The sequence below is a fragment of the Neovison vison genome, chromosome 3 (genome assembly GCF_020171115.1).
Source record: "Neovison vison isolate M4711 chromosome 3, ASM_NN_V1, whole genome shotgun sequence".
In the NCBI taxonomy this organism is placed as follows: Eukaryota; Metazoa; Chordata; class Mammalia; order Carnivora; family Mustelidae; genus Neogale; species Neogale vison.
Window position 1 is genome coordinate 197,308,201 of NC_058093.1, and position 19,861 is coordinate 197,328,061.

The 19,861-nt window shown below is 47.8% G+C and overlaps 2 protein-coding genes across 8 annotated transcripts in view; both read left to right on the forward strand.

Annotated features, from left to right (window-relative positions):
* Window positions 1-7,916, forward strand: part of CCDC62 (coiled-coil domain containing 62) — a 44,272-nt gene extending 36,356 nt beyond the window's left edge. For all 6 annotated transcript variants that reach the window (XM_044243460.1, XM_044243461.1, XM_044243465.1 and 3 more), the window contains 2 exons: window positions 5,588-5,681; window positions 7,134-7,916. In XM_044243460.1, the coding sequence (XP_044099395.1) occupies window positions 5,588-5,641 (54 nt within the window). In that variant the 3' untranslated portion in view covers window positions 5,642-5,681; window positions 7,134-7,916. The remainder of the gene's footprint in view (window positions 1-5,587; window positions 5,682-7,133) is intronic.
* Window positions 7,917-11,703: 3,787 nt separating this feature from the next.
* The window catches only part of HIP1R (huntingtin interacting protein 1 related), a 29,080-nt gene continuing 20,922 nt past the window's right edge, over window positions 11,704-19,861 (forward strand). For both annotated transcript variants that reach the window (XM_044243456.1, XM_044243457.1), the window contains exon 1: window positions 11,704-11,889. In XM_044243456.1, the coding sequence (XP_044099391.1) occupies window positions 11,797-11,889 (93 nt within the window). In that variant the 5' untranslated portion in view covers window positions 11,704-11,796. The remainder of the gene's footprint in view (window positions 11,890-19,861) is intronic.

Consider the following 19,861-nt stretch of genomic DNA (forward strand, 5'->3'; position numbering starts at 1 on the left):
AAGACTAATTTGGGCCCCCAAAATAGTGACTTTTGAAGTAAATATGCCACTCATGCCATGTGAGCTTTTCAGAGTGGAAGCCCTGATGGACTTTGTGGTGTTTTCTGGGAAGATTTTCTTTTGACAGAAGGCATTAGTGAAGCAATTTATTTACTTTGGGAAAGAAAGTGCTTTTCAGTATTCATAAGTGTTTTTTTTTAAACAGCTTCATTGAGATATAATATACATAATATAATGTTCTTCCATGTGAAGTGTACAATCCAGTGGTTTTAGCATATTTACAGAATTGTGTAACTGTCACCCTAATCCAATTTTAGAACATTTTCATCATCCCAAAACAAACCCTGTACCCATTAGCAGTCCCTCTCCTTTCCCTCTCCCTTAGCCCCTGGGGACTATTAATCTACTTTTTTTCTCTTTGGATTTGTTGGGCTGAGATTTTTAATCAGTTTATCGAATAGAATTCAGGGGATTCATAAACTTTGATGGGAATAGAAATCACACCTAAGTTCTTTTAATTAACCTCTAGTTGAAATTTAGCATTTCCTTTAATTATAAATATAGAAAACAAGCCATAGGAGTATATAAAACCTATGACTTTGTCCCCAGTAGAGATGACACATGGTTTCATATCACATTATAGTTATTGCAGATATCTTGAAATACCCTTTAGAACTTAACCACGACCTCAGAATTATAGAATAGTAGACCTGCTGCTAGATCTTATTTATTTAATGCTTTAATAAAGAAGAGTGCAGGGATGCCTGGGTCGCTCAGTCGGTTAAGCATCTGCCTTCAGCTCAAGTCATGATCTCAGGATCCTGGGATTGAGCCCGGTGTCAGGCTCCCTGCTTGGCGGGAGCCTGCTTCCCCTTCTGCCGCTCCCCCAGCTCCTGCTCACTTTCTTTGTCTCTGTCTTGCAAAGAAATAAATAAAATCTCTTAAAAAAAGAAGAAAAAAGTGTGGGGTGCCTGGGTGGCTCAGTCAGTTAAGCATCTGTCTGTGTTTGGCTGGGGTCATGATCCCGGGGTCTCGAGATCAAGTCCGGCGTCTGGGTCCCTGCTCAGCGGGGAGCCTGCTTCTCCCTCTACTCCCTGCTCGTGTTCTCTGTCACTCTCTCTTTCAAATAAATAAATAAAACATTTTTTTTAAAAAAGGTAGGGGGAGAGTGCAAAGGTTGGCTTAGTCTGTGGAGTGTGTGACTCTTGATCTTGGGGTTGTGAGTTCGAGCCCCTCATGGGGTATAGAGATTACTTAAACTTTTTAGAAAGTGCATATTATTATATCACAGCCTTGTTTCATACTTTAATAACCACATTACCTCTGTAATACAACTTACGGATTCCTAAATAGGACCACACAATGCAAAATTCTGTAATAAAAACCTCACAGGCTTACAGGAAAAATGGGATTAGAAGCGTAACACCCGAACACTTTGCCAGTGATACTTTTTTTTTTTAAAGGATAGGAATGTAATCAAAATTGTAGGAGTTTTTATACCTGCTAGGTGGTTAAGAAATACATAAATATTGCAATAAATATGGCACTTTAGGTGTCCGGGAAGTGGCAGCTTGTGATTCACTGGGAAGTGGCGGGAAGGTAACTGGACGCCGATGTGAATGGGGGTGGCTTATAGCACACCAGCGAGGCCAGCGGATGTTTGAGGGGTACGGGTGGATGTATGTAGTCCTGCGTGCCATGGCTCGGTCCAGCTAGGTACGGGTTACCTAGTGTTTCTCATGGACAAAGTTGCACATAAATAAATGCAAACTTCACATTATGCCCAAATAGTTCCGTACTATATTGGCTGTGTCAGAACAACTTTATATTTTCAAAACAAGTGTTCCAGCAGAACTGACCGTCCTTCAGCATGATCTACTGGACAGACTCCTATTCATTCTCACAGCCTCAGGCTCTTACCCTCTTCCGTGGGATTTTATGTTAAATTCCTATCTGAGATAAAATCTGAGCTCTCCTTCACTTCTGTCCTCCCGACACGGCTGTGTGTTTCTGCTTGTGTGTCTCCGTGAGCGTGCGGGTCACAGTGCGTGGTAGGTTACATGCTTGTCTCCCTCTCCTCTGTGAGCCCCTTCAGGAGCCCCTCTTCCTCACCCCGGCCCCCCTTGTTGTAGCACACACTGTACCTGGTCCAGAGATTGCCCAATAAACACCTGCGATGGACATGAACAAGAAGAACAGGAAAAAGACAAAACAGTAACCTCAGCTATAGACTGAAAACATGCACAAGCTGTTGACGTTGACGATAACTTGGTTTAAGAGAATTTTTGAGCTAGAAAGACCCAGAAGAGGTACACAATCTCAACCTTTCATCTTAGGGGTGAGGAAGAGTGATGAAATCTCTTACTTAACATCCCAACCGGAATCAGATAATCATCTGGAATTAGTTGGAAAAAATATTGGCTGCAGATGTAACAAATTTTCCAGAAGATTATTATTTTTTTTTAAAGATTTTATTTATTTATTTGACAGACAGAGATCACAAGTAGGCAGAGAGGCAGGCAGAGAGAGGAAGGGAAGCAGACTCCCTGCCGAGCAGAGAGCCAGATGCGGGGCTCGATCCCAGGACCCTGGAATCATGACCTGAGCCGAAGGCAGAGGCTTTAACCCATTGAGCCACCCAGGCACCCCTTCCAGAAGATTATTAACTAATTCTGGAAATGTTGCAAAAACAATTCAATTAACAGAAATCTAAAAGTGTCTGGGCGCTCAGTTGGTTAAGTGTCGCTCTGCCTTTGCCTGAGGTCATGATCCCAGGGTCCTGGGATAGAACCTTGCGCCTGTCGAGGAGTTTACTTCCCCTCCTTCTTCTGCCCCTCCCCCTGCTCATGCTCAGAGCATTCTCTGTCTCTCAAATAAATAAAATCTTTCAAAAAACAAAACAAAGAAATCTACTTGGCGACATATTTTACAACTCCTTCCCTTTGGTCCTATGAATTGGGTGTAGGTAGTTACAGGAAAAAGCAAATAATTTGTTAAAAATCCTTAATTTTTGCGATAGGGAAGCAGGATAAGGTTCTGAGAGGCCTTTCTGCCTCACCATTTTTTGCCATCTGGTGCTGAAAACAAGGGTCTTATTTCAAAGCCTTTTTCTGCAGCGCATTCTTAGACATAGCTGGAGGTGCAAATAGTGATCCAAACCTTCTGGTGGGGAACTTAGCACTGTTTCCCAAAATTGCGGACCTGATCCTTTGACACAGCAATATCACTCTGGGACTCTCTCCTACAAGTACACCCACATGTGTATAAAGTGGCCCAGGTCCAAGTTTTTTGTTGCAGGATTGCTTTGTAGTAGCGAAGGTTCGGAAGCAATCAGGTGACCAGCAAAAAGGAACGGAGGGAGTCATAATGGTACGTCCACATAGTGGAACATTATGGAGCCGTTAACCAGAATAAGGAAGACCTAGGACGTGGAAATACTCCTGGGATTTATTAATAAGTGAATAGAAGCGAGATATTGAAGGGTCTCTGTGGTATTCTTCACATGTACAAAGGGGATGGGGAGAAGAATATATGTTTGTTTATTTTATGTCAGCGTATTAGCTATTTAACAAGAGCCCCCGATAATTTAAAAAGAGGAAAAAAGGAAAGAAAGAATAAAACGCTGCACAGCTGACCACATCACCTTCCCCTACGGCAGGCTTCCTACTTACCTGAGAGGTGGGGAGGGGGAGAGATTCCGCTGGAATCTGAATTTGGACTTTTGACAAGTACACGGGACTGGACGCCCTCATTGCTGGTTTGAAACTGTTGGTGTTGTCTGCCAGGGCTCTTGGGGCTCTTTTTTTTTTTTTTGTGCCGAAACCCGGGATCGAAGCTCTTAGGGCTCTTAACCTTTTTTTTTTTTAATTTTAATCACGGGCTGATAAACCCTACAGATCCCCTTTAGAATGATGTTTATTTGTTTTGATATGTATTCTTTTTTTTTTTAATTCAAGTTAGTTAACATGTAGTGTAGTACTGGTTTCAGGACTAGAATTCAGTGATTCATCACTTACACGTAACACCCAGTACGCATCCCAGCGTGTCCTCCTCCACACCCGTCGCCCATTCGACGTCCCCTCCGGCAACCCTCAGTTCTCTCTAGCTAAGAGTCTCTTATGGTTTTCTCCTTCTCTGTTTTTATCTTATTTTAAGTTTCCTCCCCTTCCCCTATGTTCATCTATTTTGTTTCTTCAATTCCAGATTTGAGTGAAACCATATGGTATCTGTCTTTCTCTTCGTTCGCTCAGCATAATACACTCTGGTTCCGTCTATGTTGCTGCAAATGGCAAGATTTCATTCTTTCTGATGGCTGAGTCACATTCCGTTGTCTACATACAGCACATCTTCTTTATCCGTTCATCAGTCAATGGACATTTGGGCTCTTTCCATAACTGGGCTATCGTTGATAGTGCTGCCGTAAACATCAGTTGCATGTAACCCTTTGAGTCAGCATTTTTCTGTCCTTTGGATAAATACCTACTACTGCAATTCCTGGGTTGTAGGGGATCTCCATTTTTAACTTTAGAGGAATCACCATACTCTTCTCCGGAGTGGCTGTACCAGTTCGCATTCCGACCAACAGTGCAAAAGGCTCCTCTTTCTCTACATCCTCACCAACACCTGTTGTTTCCTGAGTGGTTAATTTTAGCCACTCTGACAGGGGTGAGATGATACCATGGTTGTGCTTTGTATTTCCCTGATGATAAGTGATGCTGAGCGTTTTTGCATGTGTCTCTTGGCCATTTGGATGTCTTCTTTGGAGAAATATCTGTTCATGGGTTCTGCCCATTTCTTAGCTGGATTACTTATTTTGGGGATATTGATTTTGTTGAGTTCCTTAAAGATTCTGGATGCTAGCCCTTTATGCACTAGGTCATTTGCAAATATCTTTTCCCATTAGAATAATGTTTCTAAATGAATAAAATAAAATACATCAGGTTATAAAATACATAAGAAGGCTGTTTGAGCAGAGAGGAAGCAGCATGAGTGAAAACCCAGAGAATAACCCTAGCCCAGCTCAAATGCAGGCCCCACGGGGAGGAGAAAGAGGCTGAGAAGGGGGGCTTACCCGGTGGTAAAGTTTACCACCCGCGTCTACCCATGTCTTTCCAGGTATCTTCCTCCTCTTTCCTTTTTTTGCTGCTTCTTTTTAAAAATATCTCTCCTGAAACAACTGGCAATGCTAACCAAGCCTTTAGTAGGTACTTTAATTAACAGGGGTACTTAGAGTTGTTCATTCCTGTTGGTGACCACTGTCTCTATCAAGGGCTCACGACAGTTCATATTAAGGCTGACAAAGAGCCAGTTATATTTGGGCATTAGCTGATTGCCGTAGCTGAAGGCATTGCATACATGGAAAAGCAAACACAACCTCACCACTAGGCAGTTAGACCCAAAAGGGCCCCACACACGAATAGGAAATCAGTACCTCTTTGCTGGGTGGATGGTAGCTGTATGAAATGACTTCTTTGTATTTCATTAATTCCTTAAGGTGTTCTAAAGGCATTTCTACTATGTTTGTGTATTGTCTGAAGTATTATCCAGTTTTTCTTTCCTGAGTACTAATTTTGAAGTTATATTATAGAACTTAGAAGTCGCAGAAGAGTCAGCTCAGAAAAATACCTTTCTTAGTAATTGAAGAACACAAAAGTCAACTTCACTGTTCATTGTGGTCATAGGTAAGTCACCTTTGTGTGTATCTCCCTTTCTATCTCCCTTAATATTTGATAAGTAACTTGGGAACATTGATAATGTAGAGTCAAGGCCATGCATTTGTTTGATCTGTACTCCTTTCTCTTGTTTGACCTATTTATACATACCTTCTAAATTTAATCAGTAAAATGTCAATTATTTGTATGAGAAATGCAAATCAAAAAGTTCTTGATCTCAGTGCCCAGAATTTTAAACATAAGGAAGTGAATACAGACAGCTTTCTTTTTTCATTTTTTAAAATATTTTATTTATTTATTTGACAGAGAGCAGGCCAGAGAGAGCACAAGCAGGGAGAGCAGCGGAGGGAGAGGGAGAAACAGGCTCCCCACTGAGCAGGGAGCCTGATGGCTCCATCCCAGGACCCTGGGATCACGACCTGAGCCAAAGACAGATGCTTAACCAACTGAGCCACCCAGGCACAGCTATAGACAGCTTTCAAAATCAGAATCTAAATTAACATTTCAGGGGTGCTTGGGTGGCTCAGTTGGTTAAGCATCCAACTCTTGATTTCGGCTCAGGTCGTGATCTCAGGGTGGTGAGATCCAGCCTTGCATTGGGCTCCACGCTGGGTATGGAAGCTACCTCTCTCTTTCCCTCTCCGTGCCGCTCCCTCCTGCTTCTCTCTTAAAATGAACATTTAAGCATTTCAGTGGGCTGTCTGGAAAGAAGTGTTTTCATGGGGTTTCAGGTTTTATAAAAAGTTTCATTGACTGGGGCGCCTGGCTAGCTCAGTCCATGGAGCATGGGACGCTTGGTCACAGGGTTGTGAGTTTGAGCCCCACATTGGGTGTAGGCATTACTTAAAAATAAAAACTTAAGGGGTGCCTGGGTGGCTCAGTGGGTTGAGGCCTCTGCTTTGGGCTCAGGTCATGATCCCGGGGTCCTGGGATCGAGCCCCGCATCAGGCTCTTTTCTCAGCAGGGAGCCTGCTTCCTCCTCTCTCTCTGCCGGCCTCTCTGCCTACTTGTGATCTCTGTCTGTTAAATAAATAAAATATTTTTTAAAAGTTATTATTATTAAAAAATAAAAATAAAAACTTAAAAAAGAAAGAAAGGTTCATTGATGTAGTAAGCACTTTCTTGATATGTGTTTCCTTCTATCAAACCTGCATTTCAAATGTAAAATTCCTTCAGAATCCAGTTTGGTAAGTTAAAAAGTGTAATCATTTCAGGTGCTTTCATTGTAAGCAGAGAACATCTCAAGAACACTGTGAAAGCATGAAGTGTAGAGAGCCCTCTTCCTCTCCTGGGCTTTTCCTCTCTTTGCTGAGAAGTTTTCATATTTATGGTATTTTACGTGACCTTATGTAGATAAAAATCTGGATGTATAGTTTATTTCATAGAGATTCGGAACTTAGAGCACACTACCCAGTGCTCTGTTTGACTCGATTTTATTAACTCTGTGTTTCCTTCCTGCAGAAGCCAATTTCTCATCTTTGGAAGGCAGGAAGCAGACATCAATACCTAATACTTAACCTTGAAAACAAAAAGGGGATTGTAGTCCTTTGTAAACAACATTTAATACCAAAGGGAAGCAGAAACTGAAAGCTAATTTTTTAACATCTATATTTTGTTTGTTTTCAAGTTGACTGTTTTCATGATGAGGACATTTTTTTTTTTTAATGTGTAAGAAATTAGACCTTACTGTGTATTCTCTATATACAAACGTGGAATTCTGCTCAGAGAGAAAAGGACTTTTCTGTAAAGATGCAGACTACGGTTAAATACCGGAGAAGCTCTTTAAAAGTGTGGACATCAAATAGAGAACCCCTGCATGTAAAATGCTGTTTTAACTATCTGCTTTTAAAAAAAAACCTGTGCATACATTTAAATTATAACTGACAGCTTATCAGAGTCAGCTGCAAATCTATGAGAAGTAGTATTCTCTTCACTGGTGGCTTTACCCCTGGATTTTGCTGTGTAGAATAGACATAAAATGATATATGATACAAAATATTTTTAACTGGAAAGTATCTCCTCACTTACTGACAATTGAGGTCCTTCTGTCCCAAAGCTGAACAGAGCCCCATCTCATCTGGGTCTGTAGTAGGTCCCATCTACTTACACAAACAAAAGCTTATTGGAAGATCAGGTTTTATATGCATTCTTTTTATCATTAGAGACTAAAACGCTTCCCTTTTAACTTATAATTTAATTTTTTAAAAAAATATACTGTGTGCATTTCTGTCCCTTGTAAGAGAATTGATCAGCTTCATTCAATAAAAAATATTTTTAATAATAAAGAAGAAGAATTTTCTCGGGTTTCTTTTTATTATACAGGAGCAAAATAAGGAAGGTTAGTCGCTTGAAACCGAACCTGGCAAGTTAATTTCCTCGGGAATGGGAATGTATTTTTTTTCCTAAGCATCGCAGATATCAAGGTTCTATTGTGCTGTATAAATGCCCCTTTGTTGAAAGGTTTCAGTGGTACTTCAGAGATGATTTTCAAGAGAGTGGAGGAGCCACCCCATTTAGCCTTTTTAATTAGGGTGCTGAAAAGGGAAATGGGGTGAGGCTTGGCTGTGTTCTTTATAAATGCTTGCTTTCTCCCTCAGGCACGGCCGGTTCGGGCAGAGGAAGTCTGAGAAAGGTGCAGTTGATTCTGAGCTGTTGGAAACCGAAAATGTCCCCGGAGAGGCTCATTTCCAGTCCGAGATACAAAATATGAAAATTTCTCCTTCTCTTTATGCTGGGCTCGTGGCTGCATGCCAGCTTGCCCAGGGAAAAGAGAAGTAGAACACTGATGAGATGCTAATAAGTAGGAAAATTTCAGGAAACCAAAGAATGAAAAAGGTCAAAAATTATTTTGTGGGTAAATGTATTTCAGCTCATAGGATTATTGTATCTACAGTGCCCATCTCACCCCACCACGTTATTTTGAATTACAGCACTTATAACTAAAAAATGGGGAATCTTAATATTATTAGCAGCTTATCTGTCTCATCCGAAAGTTACTTAAATGTGTGAGCAGTTTCTGTTAGGAAGAGTCAGCCCTCAGTCTGTCTGAGGAGAGTCGTGAGATAAAACTGAGCTGCTATATTTTGTCATCGGCATTCTTCTGTCTTAAGAAGAATGGTATTGTCATTCCCCCGCCAGAAATTATCTCAGCCATCAGAAGAGACTGGTTTAAGGGTGCTTTCAGAATTTGTAGACAGATCTTATAAAGAGAAACAGAAATACCCCCAAAGAAAGAAATTCTGAATCCATATGTAAACACTGACAACAGTTTTACCTAAAAAGTTGTAAGTAGAAAAGCCTGGTATTCAGAAGCTTAGTGGGGTAAGGTTGGTTCAGATGAAGAAACCAGACACATTAATCAGGACCACAGCAGACAAGGTAGGTTAAGAACCAGAGTGGTCTTTGAGAGGAGTTTATCAGATGAGGAGGGCACTTCAATCAGTCCCATAAAGGATGATTTCTGGGTTCTCAGCCAAGTGCACACCTAGGACATCTAACAACAACAACAACAACAAAAAAAACAAAATAATTTGAGCCCACAGTAAGTACTGCTTTGCTGGCCACTGGAGACACAACAGTGAGCAAAGCAGACTGAATCCTTGTTTACAGTGAAGGAGACAGACCTTAATTAAATAATCACAAATAGGTCATGAAAAACTGGTTAAGTGCTATGAAATAAAGCTCAGAGCTACTGTGACAACATACATCAGGGGCATAGGTCAAAGGCGGAGGCTGCAGGGAAGGCTTCCCTGAACTAAAAGCTGAAAGATAAGTAGATGCTAAGCAGCAAACAGGAAGAGGAAGAGCATTCCTCAGAATGGTAACAGCATACGCAAAGGCCCTGAGGTGGAAAGGAGCATGATGCATTTTCAGACCTGATGGATGAGGATGGTGCAAGAGGAAGCTGGACAGAGAGGTCGGGGCCAGTGATACATGTCAACGAGGCAGTGTGGGGATTGCAGCTCCACCATCTAGTTAACCCAGTGATGTAAATACTGTTCATCTTTCTTGGGTTTTCCTTTAAATGAGGTGTTCATAACCCAAATCCTCTGCCTTTGTAATAGCCTTTGGGAAGCATGAAACAGCTCTGGAGATAGACCAAAATGGCACCCTGGTTCTGATGACATGGAGAATCTCAGCCCACCAGTGACAGAGCCAGTGCTAGAACTGGGTCTCCTGCCTGGAGATGGTACCAGCAATGAACCTGGACAAATTCAGAGTGGGGAAGCTTACATCCTCGTGTCCTGGCTGCTCGTTTTATAAAACTAAGCCATGTGTTGAAGTGTACTAAATTACGGCAGGCTATTTACTCACTTTTTCAACCTTGCATTTCACACATTTATTGAACATTGCTCATGTGCCAGGCACTCTGCTGGGCACGGAGATCATAAAATGGAGTAAGATGATGTGGTCCTTGCCTCCGGGGGCTCAAAAGCTTCCATACAAGCAGATGCATTAAAAGTCACTAGAGAGGGGCGCCTGGGTGGCTCAGTGGGTTAAGCCGCTGCCTTCGGCTCAGGTCATGATCTCAGAGTCCTGGGATCGAGTCCCGCATCAGGCTCTCTGCTCAGCAGGTAGCCTGCTTCCCTCTCTCTCTCTCTCTGCCTGCCTCTCTGCCTACTTGTGATTTCTCTCTGTCAAATAAATAAATTAAAAATCTTAAAAAAAAAAGTCACTAGAGATATTTTAGCCAAGTGCTCTTGGACCCCAGTAATCAACTATTATTAAAAAGAGAGGTAGTTGGTTGCTAATGTTAAGTCACCAGGGCAGATGTTCTCAACCCAGAGAGGTCGTTTCCTGGTTTGAAAGAAGGTGCTGTGCTAAGTATGAAGTTCACGGGATAACTTGGTTTTGTTCATTGTGGAAAGAGTCTGAGAAACAGCTGGTCTGGAGCCACCAAGCCACAGCTCTTGACCGGGGAGCTGGGGATTAAAAATGCAACAGTACATATGAAGGACTTAGCTCAGTGTCTGGCAAATAATAAGCAATCGATAAACATTAGCCCTTGTTATTCTGGTAGAGAGATCTTTCAGGGATTGGAATTAGATATAGCATGGTTAATTTCTTTTTGGTAGAGTCAAAAGAACCTGGTCAGATACAGCTTTTCAAGTATCCAGTGTCCATCTTGGGGCAAGACGAGATTAATCCATGAAGTTACAGAAGGGGAGACCATCTTCAGGCATCACACTTCTTCTTCAAGGGGGGGGGGGCTTTAGTACATGTATTGGGCAATTTCACACCTATATTTTGAGAGAAAAACTGAGGACAGCAAAAAAATTATTTGATAGCATACATTTGGGAGAACTGTGATTGATTTTATATATATAAATATATAAAAATATATGTATATAAATATATATATATAAAAATATATAAATATAAACAATATATAAAACATGTATTCTTTTCTTTTACTTCAGTCTTGTGACGGATAATTTAAAAAGGAAACCAATAATAACAATGTTTTTTAAAGACTCCCACGACCTCCTGCGGCGTCGTTAAAGATACGCTTTGATGGCCCAGCCCTGTGTTGTGTTCAGCTCTGTCTGCAGGTTGTCCGGGCCCTGCCTGTCCTCTTCCCCTCGCAGTGCCTCGGCTCTGGCAAGGTGTCTGCATGCGGAGCCTGCAGCCTCCGAAGATTCATCCCACAGCCGGCCGTGGAAGAGAGCTGCTGCTGGGTTAGAGATGCGCAAAGGGGACGGCTTACTTGTATGCATTTTCACACATAAATTAAGACTAAAAAGGAAAAAAAAAAAGTCTAGTTGTGATTCTATTGTTCAGATTCATTGAGGCCAAGTTTTCTCCAGTTAGCCAGATCCTCCTCTGGGGTAGACAGGACTTCGTGCGTCCGGGGTGTGGAGGTGGGCAAGAGACTTGGGGCCCAGGGAGGTAAGGCAGAGGTGTGGAGGGGCTGGGGACCTCGGCCGGGGCTCCGCCCAGCGAGGGGCGGGCCCGGGGCGGGGGCGGGGCGGTCGAGGGGGAGGTTTTCTCCCCCGCCCCCGCGCGCAGGGGCGGGGCGGCCGAGCGCTGTGCGGCCGCCTCGTGGTGCCTAGGCTGGGGCGGGCGTCCGTGACGCTCAGTCGCGCCGAGCCGGGCCGGGAGCGCGAGCGGCGGCGGCGGCAGGATGAACAGCATCAAGAGCGTGCCGGCGCGGGTGCTGAGCCGCAGGCCGGGCCATAGCCTGGAGGCCGAGCGCGAGCAGTTCGACAAGACCCAGGCGAGCGGCGGGGCCGCGGGCGGGCGGGCGGGGGGCGCCCCTCGGGGCCTGGCCGGCGCGCGCCTCCTCGGCTCCCGGGCTGCGGCCGCCACCGGCCACCTTGCGCCCGGGCCGCCGCCCCCCGAGCCGCCCCGCGCGCAGGTGAACCGGAAGCGCGCGCGGGTGACGGGGCCGAGAGAGGCCGCCGGGGGACTGAGGTGGCGGGGTGCCGGAGTGTGGGGGGGAGGCGGGTGGCTTGGGAACGAGGCGACGGGCGACCCAGGTGGAGGGGACCGAGGTGACCCGGGAGCGAGGTGGAGGGGGAGCGAAGGTGGCCGGGAGGCCGAGGTGGAAGGCGACCCCAGGAGGAGGGGGCCGAGGTCGCCGGGAGGGGGCGAGGTGGCGAGCGACCCAGGCGGAGGGGACAGAGGTGGCCCGGGAGCGAGGTGGCGGGCGACCCAGGTGCGGTGCGGGGGAGGATGCAGCGATGAGCCAGGTGGGGTCAGGTGTGCCCGGGCCTAGGAGCGCCTCCCGGCGGGGCCTACCTGGATTCCTCTGCCTCGGCCGCGCCGTCCCTCCCCGGCCCTAGCAGCCGGGCTCCTGCCACCACTTTCCAGGCCGTGCGAAAAACGCTCCCACCTCGGGGAAGCAGAGCGTTTCCTTGAAGGAAACTCCCAGTTTCCTCTTCGCCGGAGCTGTTTTCCAGGGCCGCACAATATCTTATTATACGCCGGGCGAAAAGTTTCACGTATGTAGCCAGACTTGTTTGCCTGAGCGCTGGCCCACGTATAAATAGGTTCACACCCCCTTATTAAACACGGGCGCCTGACAGACAGAAACTTCCTCGGGCTCCCTTCCTGCGCATCCCACGCGCCTATCCTGGGAAGGTTATTTTGAAAATTCAGCAATGGCGTGGGTGTGTGTTGGTGCATGTGTTCCTGCCGAAAACACAGTTCGCAGTCGCGGCTCTGCCTCTAGTTTTCTGTTCCTTTTTATTTTACAAATATTAAGGTGTTCGTCTGCCTCGGGGGAGGGGAGAGCGCGCTCGGTTGTTTGCTAGAGCCAGTCACCCAAGACCGAAATAGCAGAACAATTTTACTTTAGAAATAAAGGAAGCCGAAAGGACCCCTCCTGTCTGAAGCCGAATGGTGACATTTGTGGCGGCTTGCTGTAGCAAGTTCCTTCCCACCTGTCCCTGCCCATAGCAGTGACTTCCGCGGTTGCTTTCAAACCGAGTTATCTACGCGCTGTCTACAACAGCTTTCATTTTGAAATAAGGAAAAAACTCAAGGGGACCTCCTAACCTTTGTGCTTACCATTAGCAGTGAAAACAATAATGAAATTTTGGAACACGGAGGCTTTATGAAAGCCAAGGGTTGGAACCAACTCACCTGAAAATTATTAATTTGTCCTCCTGATCCTCCTCATCTGGCCTATTTTCAGCCTGGATAGCCCAATATCAAAATAAATGTGGCATTTAATTTAAAGGCATTAATACATAATTAATTGTGGTAGGAGTTTGTGCAAGGATGGAGAGGAAAATTTAATTGGTAGAGAGAATCTGGGTGTTGTCAGAGCTTTATTCTCTGTTTTTAGGTCCCCTCCGCTTTTGAGGAGGTATAAAGAGGTCTGATTGGTACATAGAGATACAATTTAAAGGGCCTGTTCCATTAATCTTACTTTTATTATAAATCAAGGGTGACCTTCTTTAATGTGAAAGACAAAGTATCTCTGATCTAGATCCATACATTTTAGTGGTTGGTTTGGTAAATAAACAGGTGTGGGTTTTTTTTTGGTTTTTTTGTTGTTGTTGTTTTTGGCTTGCTTTTGTTTTTCTAGTTGGGTTTTTCTACAGGGCTGAGAGGGTTACTTGATAATGAATAACTTTGTAACAGGTGAATCTCATAGGATTTACCATCCCTAACCGCCCCCCCTTTTTTTTTTTGCTGGAGAGATGGAGTTTGGGTTCAGCGTCTAGATTTGCTTGTCTTCAGAATGACTTATTGAGGGGTGGAGGATAAAGATTTTATACATCGTTAATATTTAATTAGCTCGCTCCCAGAAATATCTAGTGAGCTGCCAGTGAGGTCCCATTGGTGGAAAGGACCCAGAGAGCTGAGGTTGCTACTTACAGAAAATAGCACATCCAATTCTCGGACCCATCTTCCCTTCGGAATCCACTGCTTCTGTCTTCACGTTTACTACCGTGCCCTGTGTTGTGAGGAGAGCACTTTGGCTTGCTTTAGAACTTGTCCTTGGCATCATTCAGCCTCGACTCTCTCCTTCGGCTCCTGGATCCAGAGCTAGGGGAGCGGGGGGTGGGGGTGAAAAATACTTCCACATTAGTTTTCTCGGCAGGCCACACCCCATTTTGCAAAGGTCCATTCCCTACCCCAGTCAGGAGCGTTAAGGGAGAGCAGTCACGCTTCCCTTTGTGTAACTGGTCCTTGGGGTGTTTGCATGGTGTGAGTGTTTGTGTAATCCCAGAGGGGGCCTCTGGAAAGTGGGTCTATTCTTCCCCACGACTTTGGTCCTTTTGGTGATAAAACCCCTTTTCAAAATGGAGATGACACAATAGTGTTAACTTTTCATTGTTGTAACATTCTGAGTACAGAATGCCGTAGAACACAGTATATTTGCATTTTGAACCCAAAACTAGCCATACTGTTAAAAAACAAGATGATGTGTCATGGGAATTGCTTACAGGCAGGTGGACCTGAGTGCTGCTAGCCTGTGCCCTTGGGCAAGTTGCTTAACTCCTGAGTCTATTTCCTCACCTGTAAAAAGAGATTAATTCCACCCGCCCCCAGTGGCTGCTCTGAGGTACAGAGAAACACTGTGTGACAGGCAGGCCCTCAAAGATGGCCCCATCCTAATTCCTGGAACCTGTGAGTACTTTATCATACTTGGTAAGAAAATGTCAGTCAGCTGACCTTAAAATAGGCCGATTGTCCTGGTTTTGTCAGGTGGGCCCAGTGTATTCCTAGGGCCTTTAACCGTTGTGAGGTCAGAGGAGTGGTCTGCAAGGAACTGGCTGGTGCTGGCTTTGAGTTGGGAAAGGGGCCCTTCAGCAAAGAAGGTGGACGTCCTGTAGACGGTGGAGAAGGCAAGGAATGGCGTTGTCCGTGGAGCCTCTAGAAAGAAATGATGCACTGCTGGCACCTCCGGAAGACCGGTCTTGGACTTCTTATCTCCAGAACCGTAAGATGATCGCAGTGTGTGTTGTTTGAAGGTGCTTGGTTTGAGGTGAGCTGTTACAGCGGTCCCAGGCGGCTGATACACCCAGAGTGCAAAACGCACGGTCCGGTGCTCGGTGCTCTGCAGGTAGCCAGCCGTGACTTTCCCTTCTTCCCCACCCCCCACCAGCTTTACCATCTGAGAGCTCTTTCCAGAACTTCAACTAGAGCAGAGACCCATCTTTGAGGCATCTCACGGATGAGGACTCAGCAGATAGGAGTCGTGGAAGTGCTGAATGTCAGACTTGCTTTTTCCTTATCTAGGAGTATTTGTGCTTCTCTGGTCGGTTTCCTCTGCAAGATAGAGACATCGAGCCCGAAAGCTTTTTTTTTTTCAGGCCAGGACAGAGAGAGGGCCCGTGCTGCTCCAGGATCCAAGCCCAGTGGGTGGGCGCCTGTTAGAGAGGCGAGACTACCCAGGTGTTAGGGGTTTTCCATTGAGGAGGACACCCCCCCACACACCCCGTGCAGGGGTGAGGAGGGCAGAGCAGGTCAAAAACAGTTCATAGGGCCCGTTTTCCCGGTTGGTGACACATCCCTTCAGCACCCTCCGGGGAATCGAAATCTTGTGAAGAGTAATGTTTTTTGACATTTGGGACTTGTCAGCGCTGGCTCACGTTAGAGCAACACTGGCCGGTAGAAACGGAACACACGGCTCCTGTGTAATTCGAGATTTCCTTGTAGCCACAGGGCAAACACGCAGACACAGGTGGGTGTCAGCCTAACTGTATTTTGCTGACCCCAGCGTTCCCAAATTCTAACCCTTTCAGTATGTAATCGCTGTAAAAATTAGGAATGGGATCTTCTATGTTCTTTTCCTCCTGACTCTTCCATATATGTCGTGTGTTTGACAGCGTGCGTCTGTCTGGGCTCACGAGTCAGGTTCGAGCCCCGTGGCCCGCCTAGTGGTAGAATCACCTGGGGTCTTTAACGTGTCCAAGTGAAGGTGCTGGAGATTAGGAGTGATTGTGCCCAGATAAACCTCAGGCAGTGGTTTTTTGTTTTGTTGTTTGAGTCCCCTAACCAGGGAGTCTCCTTAAAGGCGCCCCACAGAACACAAACATGTGTTTGGGACCTTGAGTTTGGGTTTGAGAACCATTCCCCCAAATGCAGTATTCCTTCCGACTCCCATATGTGACGTGCTGGCCTTTCTACCCTGACTTCCCATCCCGCGGGTGCCCGTCACCCCGTCCACAGAGTCTCCTCTGACCGGACTTACCTACGCCCGCCTTTGTGTCTTCATTATTCCCTATAAACGCCGTGGTGTTCTAACACTTCCCAAGTCACCGACCCCTTTCTGGGCCTCCTGTAAATGTTTACCAAAAAAATTTCCCCTGGCCTCCGAGTTTGGGAAGAGACTGAAACCATGTGGTGAGCAGAGAGCACTCCCCACCCCGCAACCCCGTTGGGTGCCCCCATGGTCGTGTGGGAGGGCATGAGGTCCCCACATTCAGGCGTGGTACCTGGCACCTGGTACAGACCGGTTGGCTGAAGAACAGAGGTGAGCCAAGGCCCGAGTCACCTGGGGTGTGTCCTGGGTGGTGAGCTGTGCCCTTTCCACCGTGGTCACCGCCGTTTCCCACCAGGGCACCAGACGACCTCCACTTGGTGATGCCCAAGCAGGCAGCTGACTTCCTAACTCCCCAAGCCACCAGAATCCCCCAGAATCTCCCTCTGCTCTCTGGCTGTCAGGTGACCAGTTGGCCCAGGTTGGGGTGGGGCCGGGGCTGCCAGTCCTGCCCTTCCTATCGTTGGTGTGAGCTTGCCCCCAGGCCCGTTCCTGAGGACCTTTGGTTGCTTGGCTGCTCTGGTGCTTTGGGCTGTGCCACAGGCTGTGCCGCAAGAGACCACTCTTGTCCTCTCCAGGAGTTTCCGTCTCCACGAAGGAGATGAGAGGGGAGTCAGGGGGCCAGGGGTGCTGTGGCCGAGGAGGTCAGAGCCAGACTCCCGGGGAGGGGCTGTGAGGTTTTGCGGGACTGCCTGGTGCAAAAGAAACACTGGGTGTTGTTAGCTGTTGCCTTGTGTACAGAAAAGCAGGTTGGACTGAAAGAACTTGAAATCCTGTCCCTGTTGGATTCTGTCCCTGTGTGCCTAGTTTAGCCGTCTGTAAAGGGGGAGCGAAGGCGGTCTGGAAGGGAAGCAGGAAAGTGGGGGACAGCCTCTTCCTGGGAGGAGGAGCCCACAGGAGCTCATGCTCTCCAAGCACTCCCCCTTCGCCGGGGCCTGCAGGCCCCTACTTCCAGGGACACCCTAGGGAGGTTGGGGGGAAGCCAGCAGGTCCCTTCCTTGCCCCCAGCCCAGCGTCCCAGCCAGCCCCAGGCGGGTCCAGTCGTGAATGAAACCCAACTGGGCACTCATTTGCTCCTTCCCACAGCTCGCTGTGGAAACTCGAGTCTAGGCCTGCTGGCTGAGGCTCAGGGAAACCCAGTCTGCTAACCTGAGACACTTGGCCCAAAGAGTAGAGATGCCTCTGCCAGCCGGGCCTCACTGTTGGCGGTGCCCTTCCCCTCCACTGGACTTCCAGGTGGACTCAGGTATCACCTCGTTTGTGAAGCCATCATCCCTTCCCCCACCCCGTACACGGCAGCTGGTCCATTAGATGTGTCCCGCTGTGCGCTTGCGCATGGGGACGGGATGGCATTGCTTCTGGCTCTGAGTCCCGAAGTCCTACTCCCTGAACCCCGAGATCCTCAGGCAGGATCTTGTTGGTCCTTCTGGTGCCCTAGCCCCTCGGAGCACATGGCTCGGGGGACACACTTTGTGGATGCCTTGGGGCTCGCGGCTCTCCCTCCTTGGACACAGCCACCTGGTGAGGCCTGGGAGACCCCCCAGCACCCACTGCAGAGAAGATTGAGCTCGTCAACAGAAGTTCAGGCCCGGCAGGATTGGTTTGTTTCTCTTTTTGAAATAATCACAATCCTCAGGCAGCAGTAGGTCCGCCTGCCTGGGGGTGACTCAGCCCCCTGGCTTGTGGGACAGGCAGGTCTGTCTGTGATATCACCAGGGCCTGGCTGGCTCCCTGTCTGTCCAGAAGCAGCCTGTGGAGGCGGGACTCGGGGGTGCGTCATCTTTGTCTCTGTGTGTCACCTGCAGAGCCCCGGGGAGAAGTGGCTTTGGGTCCGGCTGCCACGCGTTAGCTGCATCCTGGGGAAAGGCGGGATCCTTCCCTGGCTCCTGCCTGTCCTGCCACTGGACGGGGTGTAGGCGTCCACCTTTCCCCCCAGTGTCATAAACAGGATGGTGGCGGAGCCCAGGCTGAGTGTGGACTGGGGCACACGCATGGGGAGAGACGGCTGTGGAAGGAATCGGGGTAGGACCAGCCCTGCTCCTCTGACTTCCCGTCTGCGGAATCCGGGAGCTGCAGGGCACCTCCCTGCTTTGCATGTGACCGCATCCCAGCGCCTCCTCAGCTGCAGAAATCCTGTGTTTGCTTCCAGCAGGGGCTGGCGAGATGGCAGCCACTTTTGAGCGAGGTCTCTCTGTCCTTCACACATCGCTTTGGAAACGCTGCCCGTCGCTGTGCCTCGGCTCTTTGAAGGACGTTTTTATCCCCGTTGGGTGCCTCTGTTAAGTGTCCTGATAACGGCACAAGGAAGCTTAAGTCTGATTCACTTCAGGATTTTCAGAATAAAAAAATGTTTTATAGTTGCTTTTACTAGGTAACTAGTGGTTAGATTATTAGCTGGAAAAAAAAGACACTCACAGCCTTGAATTTAACCAGAACGTATGTGTGAAAGAGCTTTTGTTCATTCAAGTGTTCACTCTGACTCATCCAATAAAGATTTATTGACTGCCAGGCACGGTTTGGGGACTGGCGATGCAGCGGGGAGCGGAAGACTCATAAGGTCCCTTGTACTGAGCACATCTGTTTGGGGGTCAAAGGTAGAAGCCGAGGGTAAGTGGAGAACAGATGGTTTTGGATCCTAAACATCCTGGAGGAGTGAACAGAGGATGCTGTCCGCCCTCCTGAGCGGGTGGGAAGACCCTCCGGGAGGGAACATTTCAGTTCAGAGCTGGGTGATGGGAGAGTTGGGACCTGACTTGCCCCATGAGGAAGGAAAGGGAGGAACATGTGGCTGGAACCCAGCGAGGTGTTTTGGACACGCGGCGTGCATGTGTGCGTTCTGGAGGACCCAGGGGTTTTTCATTCCTGCTTCCCACACGGGAAAGCCTCTGTCTGGAAGGGGGAAGTTTCTGCAGCAGAGGCTGCCCGTGATCCGGGACGAGGCACCTGGTGTCCGCAGGCTGGCGTGGGTGCTGGAACCTTGCTGACGGGGGATGGGAGAGAAGACCTGTCCTTGTGCCCCAGTGCAGGGACTCCTAGCAGAGGGGTCTTTCGAATGTCCGGTCTCCCAGAGGACAGCCACTCACTTAGCTCCTTGCCAAAGGCTATGGGTTTCCAGAACTGTATACCGGGTGTTGGTGAGCATTGGGCCGAGAACCATTGGCTCTGTGAGATGCCCACACTCTCCCTCTATCCTCTGTGACTGTCTCCTCCCCCTGCCCTGCCTGACTATGGGGCTCTTCCCAAACTTCCCAGGGCCCCCTTTGCTCTCTGTGAAGGCCCACGGCCGCCGGGGCAGGCACCGTGTTGCAGTGAGCAGCTGCCAATGGCAACTTCCAGACTTGGTCGTCCGGCTTCGCTGATCAGGCCTGCGCCCCGAGGCCCTGCTTCTGCAGTCCGCACCGGGCACCCAGCCTCTCGGGTACCACCTGCTGTGGCTCCAGCTGGGCCCGGCTGCCCCACAGGCCTCCTC